The sequence below is a fragment of the Oncorhynchus keta genome, chromosome 25 (assembly GCF_023373465.1).
Source record: "Oncorhynchus keta strain PuntledgeMale-10-30-2019 chromosome 25, Oket_V2, whole genome shotgun sequence".
NCBI classification, from domain to species: Eukaryota; Metazoa; Chordata; class Actinopteri; order Salmoniformes; family Salmonidae; genus Oncorhynchus; species Oncorhynchus keta.
The window spans coordinates 34,950,772-34,972,172 of NC_068445.1; the positions used below are offsets into that span (position 1 = coordinate 34,950,772).

A 21,401-nucleotide genomic window follows, 5' to 3' on the forward strand; every position below is an offset into this window, starting at 1 on the left:
TCCTCCAAGGTAATATGTCAGTGTTTGAGGTACACCATTTCAGATACATAGAATTGATTGAAACATGAACCAAATATCTCGTGTAGTTTGTGCTATGCACTATGAATTGAGCTATCCCCAAAAAAACTGAAGGGGGATTTAAAAACAAGCCTCACAGAAACCACAGGTGCTCTGAAGTTACGTGCTTAAACACAGAACATTCACAATGGGCATACACACCAATTGAAATATCACTTTTAAATTCTAAAATAGCCTATGGTCAGAAAACAGTCTTATTTTCATGAGTTGGTGTAGGCCTATCATATGTTACTATATGTTAGGGAACGTGGTAACATCTGCAAATATGTTTTAATTGACAGCATATGACAGCATCCACATCAACGTTAATACATGTCTGCAAAACATGCACGACTTCATATTAAAAGTGTTGTTCTTACCTGGCATGCAAGCGCTCATAGAAACGAAGATTACAATGACAGCAACCTGGGTTAGAATCGTAGCGGCGGGCCTGTGATCGACCCCTCTTCTCGGCGATAGCATGCTGCAAAGCGCTCCTACAACTGATAGAACAGAGTTGGGAGTCGGGGGTCGGTCATACCCCCATCCCCTTACTACAGAAGGAAGCTCAGGAAATGTGTTCAGTTCTGTATATATGTAGTCCGAATGCGGAGTAGAGCTCAGTTGCAGTTATCAGATTCGGTAATAGAGCGATGGTGAACGATGCCGTCTCCTCTGTGTTTTGCGCAGGATCCCATTGAGTTGTGCGCTATATTGGGTGAAGCTTGAAGAAACGACGGTGAGGGCTGTTATTGCTGAGCTGTCGGTCTTTGGCGAGAGCGGACGTAGACGATGTCGTCACGACGCTCTCCTAATCCGTTGTGCCGTACGCATAGCCGCAATTACAGGCAGAGGGGAAGAGGCGAAGGGAGAGATTTTATTCCGCCAAGGAAAATAATACCACCAAGTGAGGAATCTTTGTATGGAGGTCTGTTAGTGTCGAATTTGGCAACAAAACATGTAATTGCTTATTTGCTACGTGAGGTTTATTTGATCGAATACAAGTGTCGTAATGGTTAGTTTGTTACAAATGCACTGATATAAATGGATGCACGTGGCATTTTGGCAATTTCTAAAAATATTTTTTTATATTTCTATTTTTATCCGTTATTTTACCAGGTAAATTGACTGAGAACACGTTCTCATTTGCAGCAACGACCTGGGGAATAGTTACAGGATTAGGTGACCGTGATGGTTTGAGGGCCAGATTGGGAATTTAGCCAGGACACCGGGGTTAACACCCCTACTCTTACGATAAGTGCCATGGGATCTTTAATGACCTCAGAGAGTCAGGACACCCGTTTAATGTCCCATCCAAAAGACGGCACCCTACACAGGGAAGTGTCCCCAATCACTGCCCTGGGGCATTGGGATATGTTTTTAGACCAGAGGGAAGAGTGCCTCCTACTGGCCCTCCAACACCACTTCCAGCAGCATCTAGTCTCCCATCCAGGAACTGACCAGGACCAACCCTGCTTAGCTTCAGAAGCAAGCCAGCAGTGGTATGCTGCATAAAATACTTTATCAGAGTTGCGCCTCTTTTCATAGAGCTAGAGGACTCATCATGGATATTACCTGTTTTAGTATGGACGTTGCCAATGAGGGCTTCCACTATTTTAAAGTAGTCAACTGGGTGGGGATTCCTATGAGTTGGGCGCAATCAGCCAATGAAGACAAATAAAACTGACTACATTAAAATGGACATAGCCTCAATGGTGCGGCACATGCGGTCACAGACACTATGTCACAGATACAAAGATGAGTCCTCTATCTCTATGGAGTATCTGCCCTGTCCTTGGCTACGATGGTCCCATCTGATCTCGCCTCCTACCGCCTGCTTCCATCTTTGAGGACATGTATTTCCATTGTTAGAGCTGTCACTTGGCTACGATGGTCCCATCTGCCTCCTACCGCCTGCTTCCATCTTTGAGGACATGTATATCCATTGTTAGAGCTGTCACTTGGCTACGATGGTCCCATCTGCCTCCTACCGCCTGCTTCCATCTTTGAGGACATGTATTTCCATTGTTAGAGCTGTCACTTGGCTACGATGGTCCCATCTGCCTCCTACCGCCTGCTTCCATCTTTGAGGACATGTATTTCCATTGTTAGAGCTGTCACTTGGCTACGATGGTCCCATCTGCCTCCTACCGCCTGCTTCCATCTTTGAGGACATGTATATCCATTGTTAGAGCTGTCACTTGGCTACGATGGTCCCATCTGCCTCCTACCGCCTGCTTCCATCTTTGAGGACATGTATTTCCATTGTTAGAGCTGTCACTTGGCTACGATGGTCCCATCTGCCTCCTACCGCCTGCTTCCATCTTTGAGGACATGTATTTCCATTGTTAGAGCTGTCACTTGGCTACGATGGTCCCATCTGCCTCCTACCGCCTGCTTCCATCTTTGAGGACATGTATTTCCATTGTTAGAGCTGTCACTTGGCTACGATGGTCCCATCTGCCTCCTACCGCCTGCTTCCATCTTTGAGGACATGTATTTCCATTGTTAGAGCTGTCACTTGGCTACGATGGACCCATCTGCCTCCTACCGCCTGCTTCCATCTTTGAGGACATGTATTTCCATTGTTAGAGCTGTCACTTGGCTACGATGGTCCCATCTGCCTCCTACCGCCTGTTCCATCTTTCAGGACATGTATTTCCATTGTTAGAGCTGTCACTTGGCTACGATGGTCCCATCTGCCTCCTACCGCCTGCTTCCATCTTTCAGGACATGTATTTCCATTGTTAGAGCTGTCACTTGGCTACGATGGTCCCATCTGCCTCCTCCCGCCTGCTTCCATCTTTGAGGACATGTATTTCCATTGTTAGAGCTGTCACTTGGCTACGAAGGACCCATCTGCCTCCTACCGCCTGCTTCCATCTTTGAGGACATGTATTTCCATTGTTAGAGCGTTCACTTGGCTACGATGGCCCCATCTGCCTCCTACCGCCTGCTTCCATCTTTGAGGACATGTATTTCCATTGTTAGAGCTGTCACTTGGCTACGATGGGCCCATCTGCCTCCTACCGCCTGCTTCCATCTTTCAGGACATGTATTTCCATTGTTAGAGCTGTCACTTGGCAACGATGGTCCCATCTGCATCCTACCGCCTGCTTCCATCTTTGAGGACATGTATTTCCATTGTTAGAGCTGTCACTTGGCTACGATGGTCCCATCTGCCTCCTACCGCCTGCTTCCATCTTTCAGGACATGTATTTCCATTGTTAGAGCTGTCACTTGGCTACGATGGTCCCATCTGCCTCCTACCGCCTGCTTCCATCTTTGAGGACATGTATTTCCATTGTTAGAGCTGTCACTTGGCTATCTAGTCAATATAATAGACAGTACAGAAGAGGAAAATAGAAAAAGGTGCATTTCATAAGACACTAGACTAGTGCTTCTAGTGCAGGGATCATGAACTACATTTAGCCCGAGGACACATTTTAATTGAGTGGATGGTCAGGGGGCCTGAACATAATTTTCACATAGTTTGTGAACTGCAAATTGACCGCAAGAAGCAGACAGTAAAACAATCATTTCAAACCTCAGAAGAGGAAGTCGAAGACTATCCTCCTCAGTGAATTTCATTAATATGGTGAAACATTTAGAATTTGATAAAACTATACTAAATATATTCACGTCACCAAATAATTGATTAAAACACTGTTTTGCAATGAAGGTCTACAATAGCCTCAAAAGAACTCTGTAGAGTAGCGTCATGTGGTAGCCGGAGGACAGAATAGTTTCCGTCCTCTGGGTTCATTGACTTCAATACAAAACCTAGGAGGCTCATGGTCCTCACCCCATTCTATAGACTTACACATAAATGATAACTTCCGGAGGATGTCCTCCAACCTGTCAGAGCTCTTGCAGCATAAACGTACATGTTATCCACCCAATCAAAGGATCAGTGAATGAATCTAGTACTGAAAGCATATGCGACAGCTAGCTAGGACTGCAGTGAATAAAATGTAGGAAAAGACCGTTTTTGAACAAATTAATTTCTTTAAAAATGAAGCGGAAGATCACAATACTTAATAGTATTTTTATGACTTTTCAAACACCCGGCTGAAAACAAAGTGATACTATGTCAGCTAGCTGGCTGTGGCTATCCAACACAGGAACTCTTCCAAGGTTTTCATTTATTGCCACCAACTGAAACTGTACTGCATGATTGTAGCGGGTTTACGAATGCGTTAGTTCTAGCTGATTGAGGACCTTATTACTAATGTTTGTTCTTTATGACAGTGTTTTTTTCTGCTTGCATTTTGTGTTTATATGGTGTTTTTTTCTGCTTGCATTTTGTGTTTATATGGTGTTTTTTTCTGTACTTCATGTAATTCAGGGCTCATCTGTAGAAGAGGCCTTCATCTCAGTATTACTCCCTGATAAAAAAAGGTCAAATAAATAAAATGGTAGACATGTTGAGTATGACATTAATAAGGTCGTTAGCTAATATGGTGACAATGCAGGCTATGGGTAGCAGTTATATGGTTTGGCTTGGAAAGGTTTTTTTCCACCTGGTTAGACAGCGGTGCACCGAAGTCTATAAGCGAAAGGAAAAGGTGAGAGGAAAGCACGTAGATGCGATAAGCATTGTGTTCATGCAAAATGTTCATGCTGTTTGAATGTGGCTGCTATGAAATTGAACTGTGTATGTGATTAGGGCTGTATTCATTCTGCCGATTCGGTTGAAAATGTTTCTTAAAACGGAAAGAAAATGGAACGAAGATACCTGAATTTGTTCAACAGAAACTCTCGTTTGCAACTGTTGGACTAATGATTTCATCCTAGATCAGCAAGATGCAGGCAAGAGTGTGCAAGGCGGTATTGAATGTGTCACCGTCGGTCACCCTGTGCACCTGCATTGTTAACTTTAATTCATAGGCTAGGTTCTAGCAACCTCCCGATGGGTATAGGGAAAATGTTAGTATGATGTAGTAGCCTGAACCCATTGATGTTACATTGAGCTGGTTGAATGGAATATGAATGACAGTCATCCAATATGCTGTAATAGAAATAAGGCCATGCTTATGATTTTTTTAAAACATTTTTTAAAAATCTCCCTCATTTTAAATGTCACTGATTTGTATACTTCACTCTATGGGTGGGAATACTTTAACAGATTTCCAAAATTAAAATCCGTTAGAGCAATGTTTTTTTTTAACCCACCAGTTGATGAACCCAGTTCTAGTGCCTTCCCCCAGTTCTGAAAGAAATTGTGTTCATAAATAACACACTGCTATTTTTTCCAAGGAGGAAAATAATCTCCATTAGTGCACATTGATGATTCATACATCAAGTGCATATGACGTGACACCAAGGTTACATAATAAAAGGCTAAAATAGGAGATCCAAAACATTGAACAAAGGTCTCTTGAAATATTACCGAACGTTTTTAAGGGGGATCTTTCATTTGGTTTGTGGAAGATCACTATTTAATGTGGGTTATACATACTATACCTTTGTAGTAGGCCTGTAGTCTCTACAGTTGGCATTTCCTAAAACAGACTATGGCTACTACGTCTCCCTTCAGACAGATTGGTTCATGCATCTCTGGTGAACTATGAATCTGCAGTTGAAACAAAGCAGGCACCCCACCACTGTTTAGAACAAATGCAGAGGGATGGGGCTGGAGAAATGAGATCAATCTCACATTCATATACAGGGCTATGGACACAAGGAATGACCATCAATGGTACATTAACCATATTCATTTGTTTTTATTTCAACTTTTAACCATGTTTACAATTACGTTGCTTACAAACAATGGAGAAAAATAGATGAGGAATTATGACAGTCAATGTGAATGCAAGCTTAAATACTGCTCCACATGAACCCAACAACAATTTAAAAAGAGGGCAATCTGCGATTGGCACATCCATTTTGGAATTTGAGTGGTAACATTTCTCCATTCCCATCCCTCACCTGTTTGCCAACAATAGTGTCAGGAAGCCTACGGTTGTTTTTCAATTCCCAGATTTCCCCCTTTAACAAACCTGTGTGTTCCAAATGAAAACCATAACAGACCAACATATTTCATCAATTATTTATGAAATCAATAAGTCTGCTGTATAACATTGAGTAAAACAAATCTAAAAGTACCCTCATCGAACGGGATGGGTTGGGGACATAAGGCAGTGTGGGTTGGGGACATAAGGCAGTGTGGGTTGGGGACATAAGGCAGTGTGGGTTGGGGACATAAGGCAGTGTGGGTTGGGGACATAAGGCAGTGTGGGTTGGGGACATAAGGCAGTGTGGGTTGGGGACATAAGGCAGTGTGGGTTGGGGACATAAGGCAGTGTGGGTTGGGGACATAAGGCAGTGTGGGTTGGGGACATAAGGCAGTGTGGGTTGGGGACATAAGGCAGTGTGGGTTGGGGACATAAGGCAGTGTGGGTTGGGGACATAAGGCAGTGTGGGTTGGGGACATAAGGCAGTGTGGGTTGGGGACATAAGGCAGTGTGGGTTGGGGACATAAGGCAGTGTGGGTTGGGGACATAAGGCAGTGTGGGTTGGGGACATAAGGCAGTGTGGGTTGGGGACATAAGGCAGTGTGGGTTGGGGACATAAGGCAGTGTGGGTTGGGGACATAAGGCAGTGTGGGTTGGGGACATAAGGCAGTGTGGGTTGGGGACATAAGGCAGTGTGGGATGGGGACATAAGGCAGTGTGGGTTGGGGACATAAGGCAGTGTGGGTTGGGGACATAAGGCAGTGTGCAATACATAATAAATAGAAGGGGGAAAAATGGGGGGGGACATGTATATCAATGAAGGCACTGAAGATATGTAATTTGTACTATAGTCTTTGCAAAACGAAGGACTATGGTGGTGAAAAGGGCCAACAATGTATTTAGTACTGTATGTACAGAGGCCTTTTCTGTTAGGAACCATTCAGAACTGAGGTATTCCCAGTCATATCAATAATACATTGTAAAATATTAAGGACAACATATCAAATAGCATTACTCATTTGATGTTGTATTTTGCTATGATTTCCATGCCATGATATAACAGAACAGTTGTGTCTATCATTATGTTTGACAGATTTAAATGGCAATTTGAAATAGAAAATGCAATGTTTTCCAGTATTCCATGAGACAGGATTGCTCGATTCCCAGGCACCTTTCCATCAAATATCCCACAAGATTATTGAAGACTGATGCACGATTACAAAAGTATTTGAAATCCTCTGATAATAAGACATATTAAACTGACAGGAAACTTCACAGAGCAACTGTATGAAAGTAGTGGGACATACAAACACCAATAAGATAACAAGGACATATTGGTCATTGAATCTATGGAGTAAATACTCAAGATTTTTATTTCGCTATGGCTAGCTCTAGCTTTGTACACCCGTGGTCCAATCGAAATACAATTTAACACCATGGGTAAGAAGCACGCTAGACAGGATGTAGATTCAGGGTTAAACCAACTGGTGGAGCAGCAGTGCAGATCAGAGGGTTTACTAAGCAAACTTTAAACAAATCAATGATGCCACTGAACATTATACACGGTGTATAAAACATTAAGGACACCTGTCCTGTCCATGACAAAATGACCAGGTAAATACAGGTGAAAGCTATGATCAATTATTGATGTCACTTGTTAAATCCTCTTCAAATCGGTATAGCTGAAGGGGAGGAGACAGATTAAAGAAGGATGTTTAAGCCTTGAGACAGATTGTGGATGTGTGCCATTTAGAGGGTAAATGAGCAAGACCAGATTTAAGCATCTTGGAGCAGGAAGTGGTAGTAGGTGCCAGGCGCACCGATTTGTGTCAAGAACTGCAACGCTGCTGGGTTTTTCCACGCTCAACAGTTTCCTGTGTGTATCATGAATGGTCTACCACCCAAAACAACTTGACAACTGTAGGAAGCACTGGAGCCAACATGGGCCAGCATCCCTGTGGAACGCATGACACCTTGTAGAGTCCATGACCCAACGAATTGAGGCGGTTCTGAGGGGAAAGGGGGTGCAACTCAATATTAGGAAGGTGTCTAAGATTTTGTATACCCAACCAAGAACAGCACCTGAATTGTGCGATTTCATATTTACAGAACACCATGACGAGGACAACTGGGTCCTTCAATCGTCCTCATCATTCACTACACAGTGAATATATACTAAAAAAAGGATCATGGAATGAGTTCCCCTTGTGTGGATGTAATGCAATGCAATACAAACTTGTACATGTTATCAAATGGAATGTGGGTTGAATGGAATGCACATGCTTTATCAGTTGGAATGTCTGTCAAAATATAGAAACAACACGAAAACAAGAGACAATCAAGTTGTACTTGAGCCCCACCTAAGGTACAGACTGATTTAGTATTGGTAGATAATATTAGTACAACAAAAAAAAGTTTAGAACTTATTAGAATTATCTTGAAGGTGTAAACCAAATCAGTTGATCTAATGGAAAAACTACTGTATACCAACCATTTTCCATGTATTAAATTGTCTATGCTTTTGTGAGATTAGGTTAATATAGTATAATATGCCTGTCTTCAGAAAAAAAACACATCTAAATCAATGCTAGCATACAGCCTAAACGAGGACAAATTCCTCACTGACTCTCTGCCTTCCTGGAGTCCTTCTCCTCCTTTCTGGTCTCAGAGTCATTGTTCTGTGCTTCTGTTCCCTACTGGGCCAGTCACTCGCTCTGCTGTTCCCTACTGGACCACAGTCACTCCATCACCCCCTGCCTCAGGGACCACCTCTACTGCCTCTGGCCCCTCTGTACTGGGGGCAGCATCCTCCACCTTCTTCACTGCCTCACTGGTGAGAGACTGGAAGCCACTGTTGTGTGGCGGGGACAGGGAGTCCAAATCCACTGTGGCCTGTTCCAACTCTGGTCTGACTACTGAAGTGCTCTCTAGCTCCCCTGGCATTGGTCCTGGGACAGGGTCTTGCTCCGTCTCCAGGGCTGTTGGTATGGCTTTAGGCATTTCTGTTGGTATGGCTGCAGGGACTTGCTTGCTGTCCAGGGTTGTTGGTGTGGGGATCTCCTCTTTTGCTACAGGTGTTGCTGCTACCCCAGTCTGAGCAGAGAGTGAGGACGATACCTCCTCTAAACTGGAAGGAGTGCTTTCCTCTTGGCTAAAAGCTGTTGGTGCCAGAGCCTCCTGCTGAATTGGTTTTAAAGATTCCTCCTTTTTGCTGAAGGGTACACTATCCTGGCTTGAGGGTGAAACTTCTGCCACTGCCTCCAGTACAGTTATCTCCACAGCTGGCTCGCTGTCCTCTCCCTGTACTGCATTGTCAATCTCCCGTATGGCGTTCTCGATGGCTGACGCTGTGCTCTCAGGGTCGTGTAAAAAGCTCTTAGCCTCTGGGGACTTCATCGCACACTCAGCTTCCTCGGGTAAATCTTCTGAGATTTTGGTCTGTATCTCTGGGGCCTCACTCAAGATTGTCGCCGGCTCACCTTCTAGGACAGAGCCATTGATTAGGGCAGGGGAAGGAATGTTCTCTGGCTGGACTGGAGGAGGAGGGGCCTTTCTCTTTCCTTTCAGACTGGTTCCATTAACTTTGGCTGGTTCCTGGTGGACACTCTCTGGAGATGAGAGGGCATCGGTGTCCTGGTCTACTCCCTCCTCAGGAATGCTGTCCACCATGGGGATGTCCAGACGGGACTCCAGGATGGGAGAGCCATCCAGCTGGATCATAGAGACTACCTGCTTCATCCTGCGCCTCCTCTGGGCCACCCCTCCTGTGCTGTCCCCAGTCTCCACCTCTTCCTGTCCTGTCCCATACTCCCCAGCCCAGTCGATGGCAGGGTTATCCCCCAGCAGGTGGAGGTTGGGATCACTGCTGGTCAGCACTATGCTGTCCCTGTAAAGGTTGTGTCTTCTCTGGACTGCTGCCTCCTTGACAGCTACAGTAAGAGGGAAGAAGAGAGAGACATTAAGACATTGTACACAGACCACAGGAGAAGTAGCTCTTAACACGGCCTGGAGTTTTCCCTACTGAGGTCACTTGGTAAGGAAGAACTCTGGGCCATAGCTACAGCACATTAGTACTCTTCCATGCACCGAATACATAACGCATTCAAATAGTATCGACTACAGGATGTTAAATTCAAATCTTCCCATCACTATGCCAATAGAACACCAATAATCAATGATAACTTTGCAAATCAACTTGGAGGTACACAACTCTCCCCCTCTCGTCAGGATCCGTTTGTCCGTTACCAAGAACCCTATACCGTTTTTAATTTATTAACTTTTTGTAATACAGGTAAACTGTTTAAATTCCCCCAAATAAGCATACATTTTTAAATGTTCACACATTTAGTCAAATTGTGTGTTTCAAAATATACATTTTTTGTATGTTTTGTACAAATACTTTTATACATTTCATCCATAGCCACTGGTTATGAACATGACGGTTATTTGGTAGTACAATGAGAGAATTTCACTCGATGCCTACGTATTATATTCTCTGTGCTCTTTTTCGGATTTATGTTGAACCCTAACTCGTTACAAGGAAGTGAACCAGTTGCCTTTATGAAGAGCGAGACAAGACTTTTTATTATTATTATTTTTTCACCTTTATTTAACCAGGTAGGCCAGTTGAGAACAAGTTCTCATACAACTGCGACCTGGCCAAGATAAAGCAAAGTAGTGCGACAAACAGAGTTACACATAGAATAAACAAAAGTACAGTCAATAACACATTAGAAAAATCTATATCCAATGTGTGCAAATAGAGTAAAGAGGTAAGACAAATAGGCCATAGTAGCGAAGTAATTACAATTTAGCAAATTAACACTGGAGTGATAGATGTGCAAGTAGAAATACTGGTGTGCAAAAGAACAAAATAAATAAATAAAAACAATATGGGATGAGGTTGGATGGGCTATTTACAGATGGGCTGTGTACAGCTGTAGCGATCGGTAAGCTGCTCAGATAGCTGATGCTTATAAAGTTAGTGAGGGAGATAAGTCTCCAACTAAAGCGATTTTTGCAATTCGTTCAAGTCATTGGCAGCAGAGAACTGGTAGGAAAGGCGGCCAAAGTAGGTGTTGGCTTTGGGGATGACCAATGAGATATACCTGCTGGAGCTCGTGCTACAGGTGGGTGTTATGGTGACCAGTGAGCTGAGATAAGGTGGGGCTTTACCTAGAAAAGACTTAGATGACCTGGAGCCAGTGGGTCTGGTGACATATGTAGCGAGGGCCACCAGACATGAGCATAGAGGTTGCAGTGGTGGGTAGTATATGGGGCTTTGGTGACAAAACAGATGGCACTGTGATAGCAAATTGGATGCAGTCTAAGTAGAGTGTTGGAGGCTATTTTGTAGATGACGTCGCCAAAGTCTAGGATCAGTAGGATAGTCAGGTTTATGAGGTTATGTTTGGCGGCGTAAGTGAAGGAGGCTTTTGCAAAATAGGTAGCTGATTCTAGATTTAATTTTGGATTGGAGATGCTTACTGAGTCTGGCAGGAGAGTTTACAGTCTAGCCAGACACCTAGGTATGTAGTTGTTCACATATTCTAAGTCAAAACTGTCCAGAGTAGTGATGCCAGTCGGGCAGTGATTGGTTGAAGAGTTTAAGAGCAGTTGGAGACCACAGAACGAGTGTTGTATGGCATTGAACCTCATTGAGGTTTGTTAAGTGTCCAAAAGGGCCAGATGTATATAGAATGGTGTCGTCTGCGTAGAGGTGGATCAAGGAATCACACGCATCAAAAGCGACATTGATATATACACAGAGAAAGGAGTTGGCCCGAGAATTGAACCCTGTGGTACCCCCAAAGAGAGCGCCAGAGGTCCGGAAAACAGGTCCTCCGATTTGACACACTGAAATCTGAGAAGTAGTTGGTGGACCAGGCGAGGCAGTCATTTGAGAAACCAAGGCTGTGGAGTCTGCCAACAAAAATACGGTGATTGACAGAGTCAAAAGCCTTGGCAAGCTCAATGAAGACAGCTGCACAGTGGTGTTTTATCAATGGCGGTTATGATATTGTTTAGTACCTTGAGCGTGGCTGAGGTGCACCCGTGACCAGCAAGGAAACCGGATTGCACAGCGGAGAAGGTACGGTGGGATTCGAAATGGCCAGTGATTTGTTCGTGAACTTGGCTTTCGAAGACTTTAGAAAGGCAGGGCAGGATGGATTTAGTTCAGTAACAGTTTGGGTCTAGAGTGTCACCCCTTTTGAAGAGGGGGATGGCCGTGGCAGCTTTCCAATCTTTAGAAATCTCGGACGATACGAAAGACGTTGAACAGGCTAGTAATAGGGGTTGCAACAATGGCGGCGGATAATTTTAGAAAGAGAGGGTCCAGATTGTCTAGCCCAGCTGATTTGTACGGGTCCAGTGCAGCTCTTTCAGAACATCTGCCATCTGGATTTGGGTGAAGGAGAAACTGGGGAGGCTTGGGCAAGTAGCTGCGGGGGGTGCTGAGCTGTTGGCCGGGGTAGCCAGGAGGAAAGCATGGCCAGCCGTAGAGAAATGCTTATTGAAATTCTCGATTATCGTGGACGGAGACAGAAGTAGAAAATGAATTCTACTCAAAGCAAAAACCTAAAATCGGTCAGTACTCCACTCGACAGGAACTGAAGTCCCACATTCTGCAACTTTAACCTCACGCATCTCATGAGAACAGTGCAGTAGGAAAACAGGAATGGAGTCCAGCTGAGGAAAGCTTATTGTGAACGCAGTTCCTTCGGAGTGGCTCCCTGTGTTGTTGCGTATCCTCACCACATGGGGTCAGCTTAGTTTCCTTAGAGTTTTTGGGAACAGGAATGATGGTAGTCAGCAGGAAACAGGGCTGAAATGTCAGTGAAGACGCCAGCTAGCTGGTCTGTGCATGCCCCGAGGTCGCACACCGGAATACAGCCTTAGGATTGCTGATCAGTTTAAATATATATATATATATAAATAAATAATAATAATAAATATATATATAATAATAAATATATATATAATAATAAATATATATATATATATATTTATAATAATAAAAAAAAAATTCATGTCAACCTCGGAGAGCGAGATCATCCTGTCCTCCAGGACAGTGGGGGCCCGCTTGCAAAGCTCTGTTTTTGTTAAAGACTACATAAAAAGCATTCAGTTCATCTGGTAGAGGCATCATTAGGCAGTTCAGGGCTGGGTCCTCTTTTATAATTCATAATACTGTAGTCCTTGACATGCATCAGAACCGGTGTAGAAGAATTTCACCTTATTCTTGTATTGTCCTTTCGCATTTTTGATGAATCTGTGGAGGTCGTAGCGGGACTGCTTGTAATGCAGTCATAGTAATGACCCTAGCCCCAGGCTGCTAAAGCCCCATATGTGGTGGCTCTGTCCATTAGCTTGGCGCATATCTAAGTGTTACTCCAGGGCTTTTGTTTGGGAAAGCAGTGAACTTTAAACGTTGTCGATGCACTTTATGAAGCTGGTGACGGAGGTCGTAAACGTGTCAATGTTATTGGCGAAGTTATATTTCAGTCCTTACTAGCAAAGCAGTCTTGTAGCCTAGACTCTGCTTCATCTGACCATTTCTATATCGAGCACGTCACGGGATATCAAATTAATTTGATTCATTAAAATGTGTTTTTGTGCAATATTCCAAATGCCTGTATTGCAAGAATCACTTTTTTTGTATTTTCTGATTTCCCGAGTGATTATGTTCGCTTGTTCTCATGCTGTCTTTTTGGTATCATCTCCTTCACTCCTTCTGTGCTGTGTGCACCTTCCTATTTACAACATTGATCTAAATATAATGACAATATGATCCTGTCTCAAAAGGCGGGCGACAAGCTTATGTCCAAAATAAGCTCAGAAACGCATTGGGCTTATTTTAGACATTTTGTCTAGAGTGAAACTTCCTCTCTGACAAGTGGTTTCAACTCCCTACCTGCATTTGAGGTTTGGTCCAACAGAATGGGTCATATGGACACAGAAATACAGGGACATTATTTTAATGTAGAGGAGAAGTTAAGTCTCAACTCAAATTGCACAAAGAGCAGACACTACTAAGACAGAACTATCAAATGAACAATGATTCTGGAAAACGCTAAGTTTGTCTCGTGCTGCATTGCGGTACCACATATAGTCATTATTAGTGAAGGTGCATTATGCATGGTTCTGTTTTTTGTTTTTTATTTTTACAAGAAGTGCATCTCTGTAGACTTCAAAGCCAGACCAGTGATTACTGCAAAAAAGCAGGTAAAACTATTTTCTAAAATAATGAAATTAGTGGGGCTTATATTTAGACTTATTTCACATGACCTGAATTCATCTAGTAATTGCAGACTGTTTGAAATGCTGTGTATTTGACCTTTATTGTACTACGATAATGGGGAGGCAGGTGGTTAGAGCATTGGGCCAGTAACTGAATGGTTGCTGGATCGAGTAAAAACGTATTCAGATCCCTTGACTTTCTCGAAATGTTATATTGCACTCCTTGTCGGCTCGCTTGTGTATCGAATAGCAAGAATATGAAAACTTTAGTGCCTCTCGTGGCCAAGGAGACGTGCTGGTAAAAGTTGGGCATCACGTGTCTTAGCAACATCCCTGGCAACAAAAAGTACAGCTTCTGGGTGCACGGTTTCCTGCTTGTTTACAGCCTCGTACAGATCGTTGAGTGCCAGGGAGGTGTTGGCCTGAGGAGGGATGTAGACTGCAGTAATTATAACAGATGAACTCGAGATAAAAAAAATGGTTGGCATTTGACCTTTTGGTTTTGGGAAACAGCTGAGATTTAACGATGCTCCTTCAAAATGTCTTTTGGACAATAAATTAAGTGAAACAAAACAAATTTGTAAAACAATTTTAGGTGCAAATTACACTATTTGTATGTGGAAAGGTTGTATAATCACCTTTCAGTGTAAAAAACATGGGAATGTAACACAAAAATGTTTAGTGTTAAGTGAGAAGTGGGCATTGGTCTTGAGCCAAAAAATTAAATTGACATGAGCACCACAATGCCTATTTCAAGCAAATGTATTTATAAAGCAGTTTTTACATCAGCCGATGTCAAAGTGCTATACGGAAACCCAGCCTAAAACACCAAACAGCAAGCAATGCAGATGTTGAAGAACAGTGGCTAGGAAAAATTCTCTAGAAAGATGAACCTAGGAAGAAACCTAGAGCGGTGGCCTGTCCTCTTCTGGCTGTGCCGGGTAGAGATAAAATAAAAATAAAAAATAAAAAGTATTTCACCCATGCTCTACTTTCGTGTTAAGCACACAGCTTTGGCCTACAACAGTAGCTATTGGTCTATTGTACTTCAAACAACGCATAGGCAGGTTGCTTAGGATTCAAACAGCCTAATTTATACTCTGAGGGATAATGAACATCAGTGTCCTGCTTTTAAATGTATGTATTATATTATTACACTGTTCATAGATAGACATTTACAATAAGACTTTTTGTAGTGTGAAACATTTATTTGGGCTGCAATTTCTGAGGCTGATATCTTTAATGAACTTATCCTCTGCTGCAGAAGTAACTCTGGGTCTTCCATTCCTGTGGCGGTCCTCATGAGAGCCAGTTATAATAGCGCCTGATGGTTTTTGCAACTGCACTTGAAGAAACTTTCAAAGTTCTTAAAATTCTCTGGATTGACTGACCTTCACATCTTAAACCATTTCATCCCATCAGTCACAGTAGTGACCGTAAAAAACATTTCCAGTTATACGGCTCTGACATTTTTACTAAATGACATATCAATGCATTTCCAGTAAATATTGAAATAATAAAGGGTCTCAATGAAATATATGCAGTGTCACATGTTTAGTGTAAATTGTCACATGACCAGAGCCGTTTACTTCCTGGTTGCACCATGAGAAGAGGACCGCGTCAAAGAACCCAAACAAAAGGTTAGTAAAGTATGTTAACATAGTTGGGACAAAGATATTTGGTACACATCATCTTTAAGGTGTCTAGTATTGATATATGCATTTGAAATGACTCAACGTTGTTCAGTGTGGTCATAGAATGTGTAAACATGTTGACGGCAACAATAGTGACCGGGGGACAACACAGTGCATCTAGGTATACACATACTTATACACATACATAGTTCTTGTTCTACCCAACTTTCTACTCTGTTTTTTCTTTTAGTTTCACTTTGAGTCAAGTTGTGGATATGTTGGATCAAGGTTTCCGCCCAGACAAGGCAACATTGCAGTTATCCCTCAAAATGAGAAAGATGAAGTCTTCACTGATTGTGATAGTAATGGGTCAGATATGGACTATGAGGGGGAGACAGGCCATTTGCCAGCCAGGCTGTTGAATGCATACGCTGAACCTATGCAAACAGATCATGACAGGAAAAATGTTATCAGTGATGATGAAATACCCCTGAGCACTCCCCTTCCTCCCCCACCACCGTTGATAATGAAGAGCCAATGGCCTCTACCCACCAGAGGGTCCAGTCAGAAGAGCCCAGGGCAAAGCTGCAGGTGGTCAGAACTAAAGATTGAGTGTTCAAACAATCGAAGAGGCCTGCCACCACTGTGATTCCAGAACACATAGTATACAGCCCCAATGCTGTGATTCCAGAACACATAGTATACAGCCCCAATGCTGTGATTCCAGAACACATAGTATACAGCCCCAATGCTGTGATTCCAGAACACATAGTATACAACCCCAATGCTGTGATTCCAGAACACATAGTATACAGCCCCAATGCTGTGATTCCAGAACACATAGTATACAGCCCCAATGCTGTGATTCCAGAACACATAGTATACAGCCCCAATGCTGTGATTCCAGAACACATAGTATACAGCCCCAATGCTGTGATTCCAGAACACATAGTATACAGCCCCAATGCTGTGATTCCAGAACACATAGTATACAGCCCCAATGCTGTGATTCCAGAACACATAGTATACAGCCCCAATGCTGTGATTCCAGAACACATAGTATACAGCCCCAATGCTGTGATTCCAGAACACATAGTATACAGCCCCAATGCTGTGATTCCAGAACACATAGTATACAGCCCCAATGCTGTGATTCCAGAACACATAGTATACAGCCCCAATGCTGTGATTCCAGAACACATAGTATACAGCCCCAATGCTGTGATTCCAGAACACCCCAATGCTGTGATTCCAGAACACATAGTATACAACCCCAATGCTGTGATTCCAGAACACATAGTATACAGCCCCAATGCTGTGATTCCAGAACACATAGTATACAACCCCAATGCTGTGATTCCAGAACACATAGTATACAGCCCCAATGCTGTGATTCCAGAACACATAGTATACAGCCCCAATGCTGTGATTCCAGAACACATAGTATACAGCCCCAATGCTGTGATTCCAGAACACATAGTATACAGCCCCAATGCTGTGATTCCAGAACACATAGTATACAGCCCCAATGCTGCAGAATGTGTCAAACAAAGCTGCCCTCAACCCAATGGATGTTTTCCTACTAATGTATCCACCCACCCTAAGAGAGATCACCATTGACATGTCCAACCTCTACTCCACCCAGACCAAGGACAAGCAACTGTATGGATGTGCTCAAGTCAAAGTTTATTTGTCACGTGCACCGAATACAACAGGTGTAGACCTTACAGTGAAATGCTTACTTACAGGCTCTAACCAATAGTGCAAAAAATATATTAGGTGGACAATAAGTAAAGAAATAAAACCGTACAGTAGCGAGGCTACATACAGACACTGGTTCGTCAGGCTGATTGAGGTAGTATGTACATGTAGATATGTGACTATGCATATATGATGAACAGAGAGTAGCAGTAGCGTAAAAAAGGGGTTGGCGGGTGGTAGGACACAATGCAGATAGCCCGACCAACCAGCTAACCGGGCTAATTGAGGTAGTATGTACATGAATGTATAGTTAAAGTGACTATGCATATATGATAAACAGAGAGTAGCAGCAGTGTAAAAAGAGGGGTTGGGGGGGCACACAATGCAAATAGTCCGGGTAGCCATTTAATTACCTGTTCAGGAGTCTTATGGCTTGGGGATAAAACTGTTGAGAGGCCTTTTTGTCCTAGACTTGGCACTCTGGTACCGCTTGCCATGCGGTAGTAGAGAGAACAATCTATGACTGGGGTGGCTGGGGTCTGACAATTTTTAGTGCCTTCATCTGACACCGCCTGGTGTAGAGGTCCTGGATGGCAGGCAGCTTAACCCCAGTGATGTACTGGGCCGTACGCACTACCCTCTGTAGTGCCTTGTGGTCAGAGGCCGAGCAATTGCCGTACCAGGCAGTGATGCAACCAGTCAGGATGATCTCGATGTTGCAGCTGTCGAACCTTTTGAGGATCTCAGAACCCATGCCAAATCTTTTTAGATTCCTGAGGGGGAATAGGCTTTGTCGTGCCCTCTTCACAACTGTCTTGGTGTGTTTGAACCATTGTAGTTTGTTGGTGATGTGGACACCAAGGAACTTGAAGCTCTCAACCTGCTCCACTACAGCCCCGTCGATGAGAATGGGGGCGTGCTTGGTCCTCCTTTTCCTGTAGTCTACAATCCTCTCCTTAGTCTTGGTTACGTTGAGGGATAGGTTGTAATTCTGGCACCACCCAGCCAGGTCTCAGACCTCCTCCCTATAGGCGGTCTCGTCATTGTTGGTGATCAGGCCTACCACTGTTGTGTCATCTGCAAACTTGATGGTGTTGGAGTCGTTCCTGGCCATGCAGTCATGGGTGAACAGGGAGTACAGGAGGGGACTGAGCACGCACCCCTGGGGAGCTCCAGTGTTGAGGATCAGTGTGGCAGATTTGTTGCTACCTACCCTCACCACCTAGGGTCGGTGAGGGTAGTCCTCTGAGCCTTAGCTTAGTGATGAGCTTTGAGGGTACTATGGTGTTGAACGCTGAGCTATCGTCAATGAATAGCATCCTCACATAAGTGTTCCTTTTGTCCAGGTGTGAAAGGGCAGTGTGGAGTGCAATGGAGATGGCATCATCTGTGGATCTGTTTGGGCGGTATGCAAATTGGTGTGGGTCTAGGGTTTCTGGGATAATGGTGTTGATGTGAGCCATTACCAACCTTTTAAAGCACTTCATGGCTACAAACATAAGTGCTACGGGTCTGTAGTCATTTAGGCTGGTTGCCTTAGTGTTCTTGGGCACAGGGACTATGGTGGTCTGCATGAAACATGTTGGTGTTAAAGACTCAAATCAGGGACATGTTGAAAATGTCAGTGAAGACACATGCCAGTTGGTCAGCACATGCTCGGAGTACACGTTCTGGTAATCCATATGGCTCTCAGCCTTGTGTATGTTGTTTAAAGGTCTTACATCGGCTACGGAGAGCGTGATCACACAGTCGTCTGGGACAGCTGATGCTCTCAGGCATGCCTCAGTGTTGCTTGCCTCGAAGCGAGCGCAGAAGTGATTTAGCGCGTCTGGTAGGCTTGTGTCACTGGGCAGCTCGCGGCTGTGCTTCCCTTTGTAGTCTGTAATAGTTTGCAAGCCCTGCCACATAAGACGAGCGTCGGAGTCGGTGTAGTATGATTCAATCTTAGTCCTGTATTGACGCTTGCCTGTTTGATGGTTCGTCAAAGGGCATAGCAGGATTTCTTGTAAGCTTCCGGGTTAGAGTCCCGTACCTTGAAAGTGGCAGCTCTACCCTTTAGCTCAGTGCGAATGTTGCCTGTAATCCATGGCTTCTGGTTGGGGTATGTACATACAGTCACTGTGGGGACGACGTCCTCGATGGACTTCTTGTAAAAGCTATGGGATCCTTATCACATCTGTGTACAGCTCTGTTCCAAGAAGTCACATGTAATGGTCACTTGACAGTGATGTACACAATGAAAGCATTTCAGATGCAATGCAGAGAAATGGCTTTGATTAAATAATTGCCTCCGTTCATGTGGTTGACAACAAAGATCACTGATGACCCATTTTTTTTAAAGGTTTGGTCCATCTTCTCCGAGCTCAGTCAGTCATACAAAGTCATGCCATTTCAGGAATGGCTGTCAGTTGATGAGAGCATGATCCGATACTATGGCCGACATGGCTATAAGCAATTAATTAGAGGTAAACCAATCCGTTTTGGTTGCAAGCTATGGAGCCTTGTCTCATCCAGTGGTTACATGTATCACATGGAGCCATATGGTGGATCCCACACTCTCCTCCCTGAGACTGGGTTGGGTCAGCGACCCAGTGTCGTTCTCGGTCTTGCAGAGCAATCTCAGGTGCCTCAAGGTTGCATGTTCCTTCATGACAACATCTTCACTTCGCTTGCACTCCTCGATGAAATGACAAAGAGAGGATATGGGAGCTCTGGAACAATGAGGCAAAATCGTCTGATGTCCCATTCAAGCCACAGAAGGACATCATGAAGTTACCCCGGAGAGCCTCTGAGGTTATGACCCAAGGAGGCAAGTTGCTGGTCCGTTGAAAAGACAATAGCATTGTCACAGTGGCAACAAACATGGAGGAGAAATACAATGAGATCTCTGTCAAGAGATGGAACAAGGAGCGACATGCCTTTTACAAAGTCCCACAACCAAAATGCATCAACTGATATAATGAGCACATGGGAAGTGTTGACTTAACGGCCTACAGGTTTCAAGATACCATATCTCCATCAGGTCTAAGAAGTGGTGGTGGCCCATCTTTGCATGGTCTCTCAACAGTGCACTTGTAAACAGACATTTCTTTTACAGAGACGTTATGGGAGGGACCATCGACCTGCTCACCTTCTCACGGATAGTGGCACAGTCTCTTATGAAAACGTTTGGCAGGAAACCGCTGAGCCACAAAAGGAGATCTCTACTGGCTGCTACTGTTGAAGATCAGGCAAGATATGACAAAGCTTCTCACTGGCCAATCAACACGATGCACCGGTTCCACAGATGTCGTCATTGGGACAAACGCACTACCTATGCATGTGAGAAATGCAAAGTACCACTGCACATAGAGTGCTTCAAGATGTATCCTTTTCTACTGTCCATGGTATAAGGATTGTAAAAGCCAATAAAAGAAAAATACAAAAGTCACTAAGGGGTGAGGAGAAGCAGTACAACAGACTCTAGGAAGAAAAGACAAGTCACTAAGGGGTGAGGAGAAGCAGTACAACAGACTCTAGGAAGAAAAGAAAAGTTGACGAAAAAGACAAATCAAAATGACTGAAATGTTTTTGGGAAAAAAGGTAAATTGATTCACTGTTGCACTAAAATGTCACTATGAATATTGCACTAAAGTACACGTTCAATTGCTGACATATGTTGGTTGTTTTTTTGTCTTTGCTCTCAGTTATTCATATTGGTGTTGCATAAGGGTTATTGATAGGTCAAGTAGGCAGTGTGCTGGAAAACCTTGGTAGAGCATAGGTCAAGTAGGCAGTGTGGTGGTAAACCATGGTAGAGCATAGGTCAAGT

General features: G+C 43.8%; 2 protein-coding genes across 2 annotated transcripts in view; both read right to left on the minus strand.

The window, feature by feature from the left end:
* Nucleotides 1-905, minus strand: part of LOC118374545 (neural proliferation differentiation and control protein 1-like) — a 47,914-nt gene extending 47,009 nt beyond the window's left edge. The window contains exon 1 of the mRNA XM_035760975.2: nucleotides 438-905. Within this exon, the coding sequence (XP_035616868.1) occupies nucleotides 438-540 (103 nt within the window). The 5' untranslated portion in view covers nucleotides 541-905. The remainder of the gene's footprint in view (nucleotides 1-437) is intronic.
* A 5,278-nt stretch (nucleotides 906-6,183) lies between these two features.
* LOC118374546 (protein Niban 2-like) overlaps nucleotides 6,184-21,401 on the minus strand; it is a 49,598-nt gene continuing 34,380 nt past the window's right edge. The window contains exon 14 of the mRNA XM_035760977.2: nucleotides 6,184-9,943. Within this exon, the coding sequence (XP_035616870.1) occupies nucleotides 8,739-9,943 (1,205 nt within the window). The 3' untranslated portion in view covers nucleotides 6,184-8,738. The remainder of the gene's footprint in view (nucleotides 9,944-21,401) is intronic.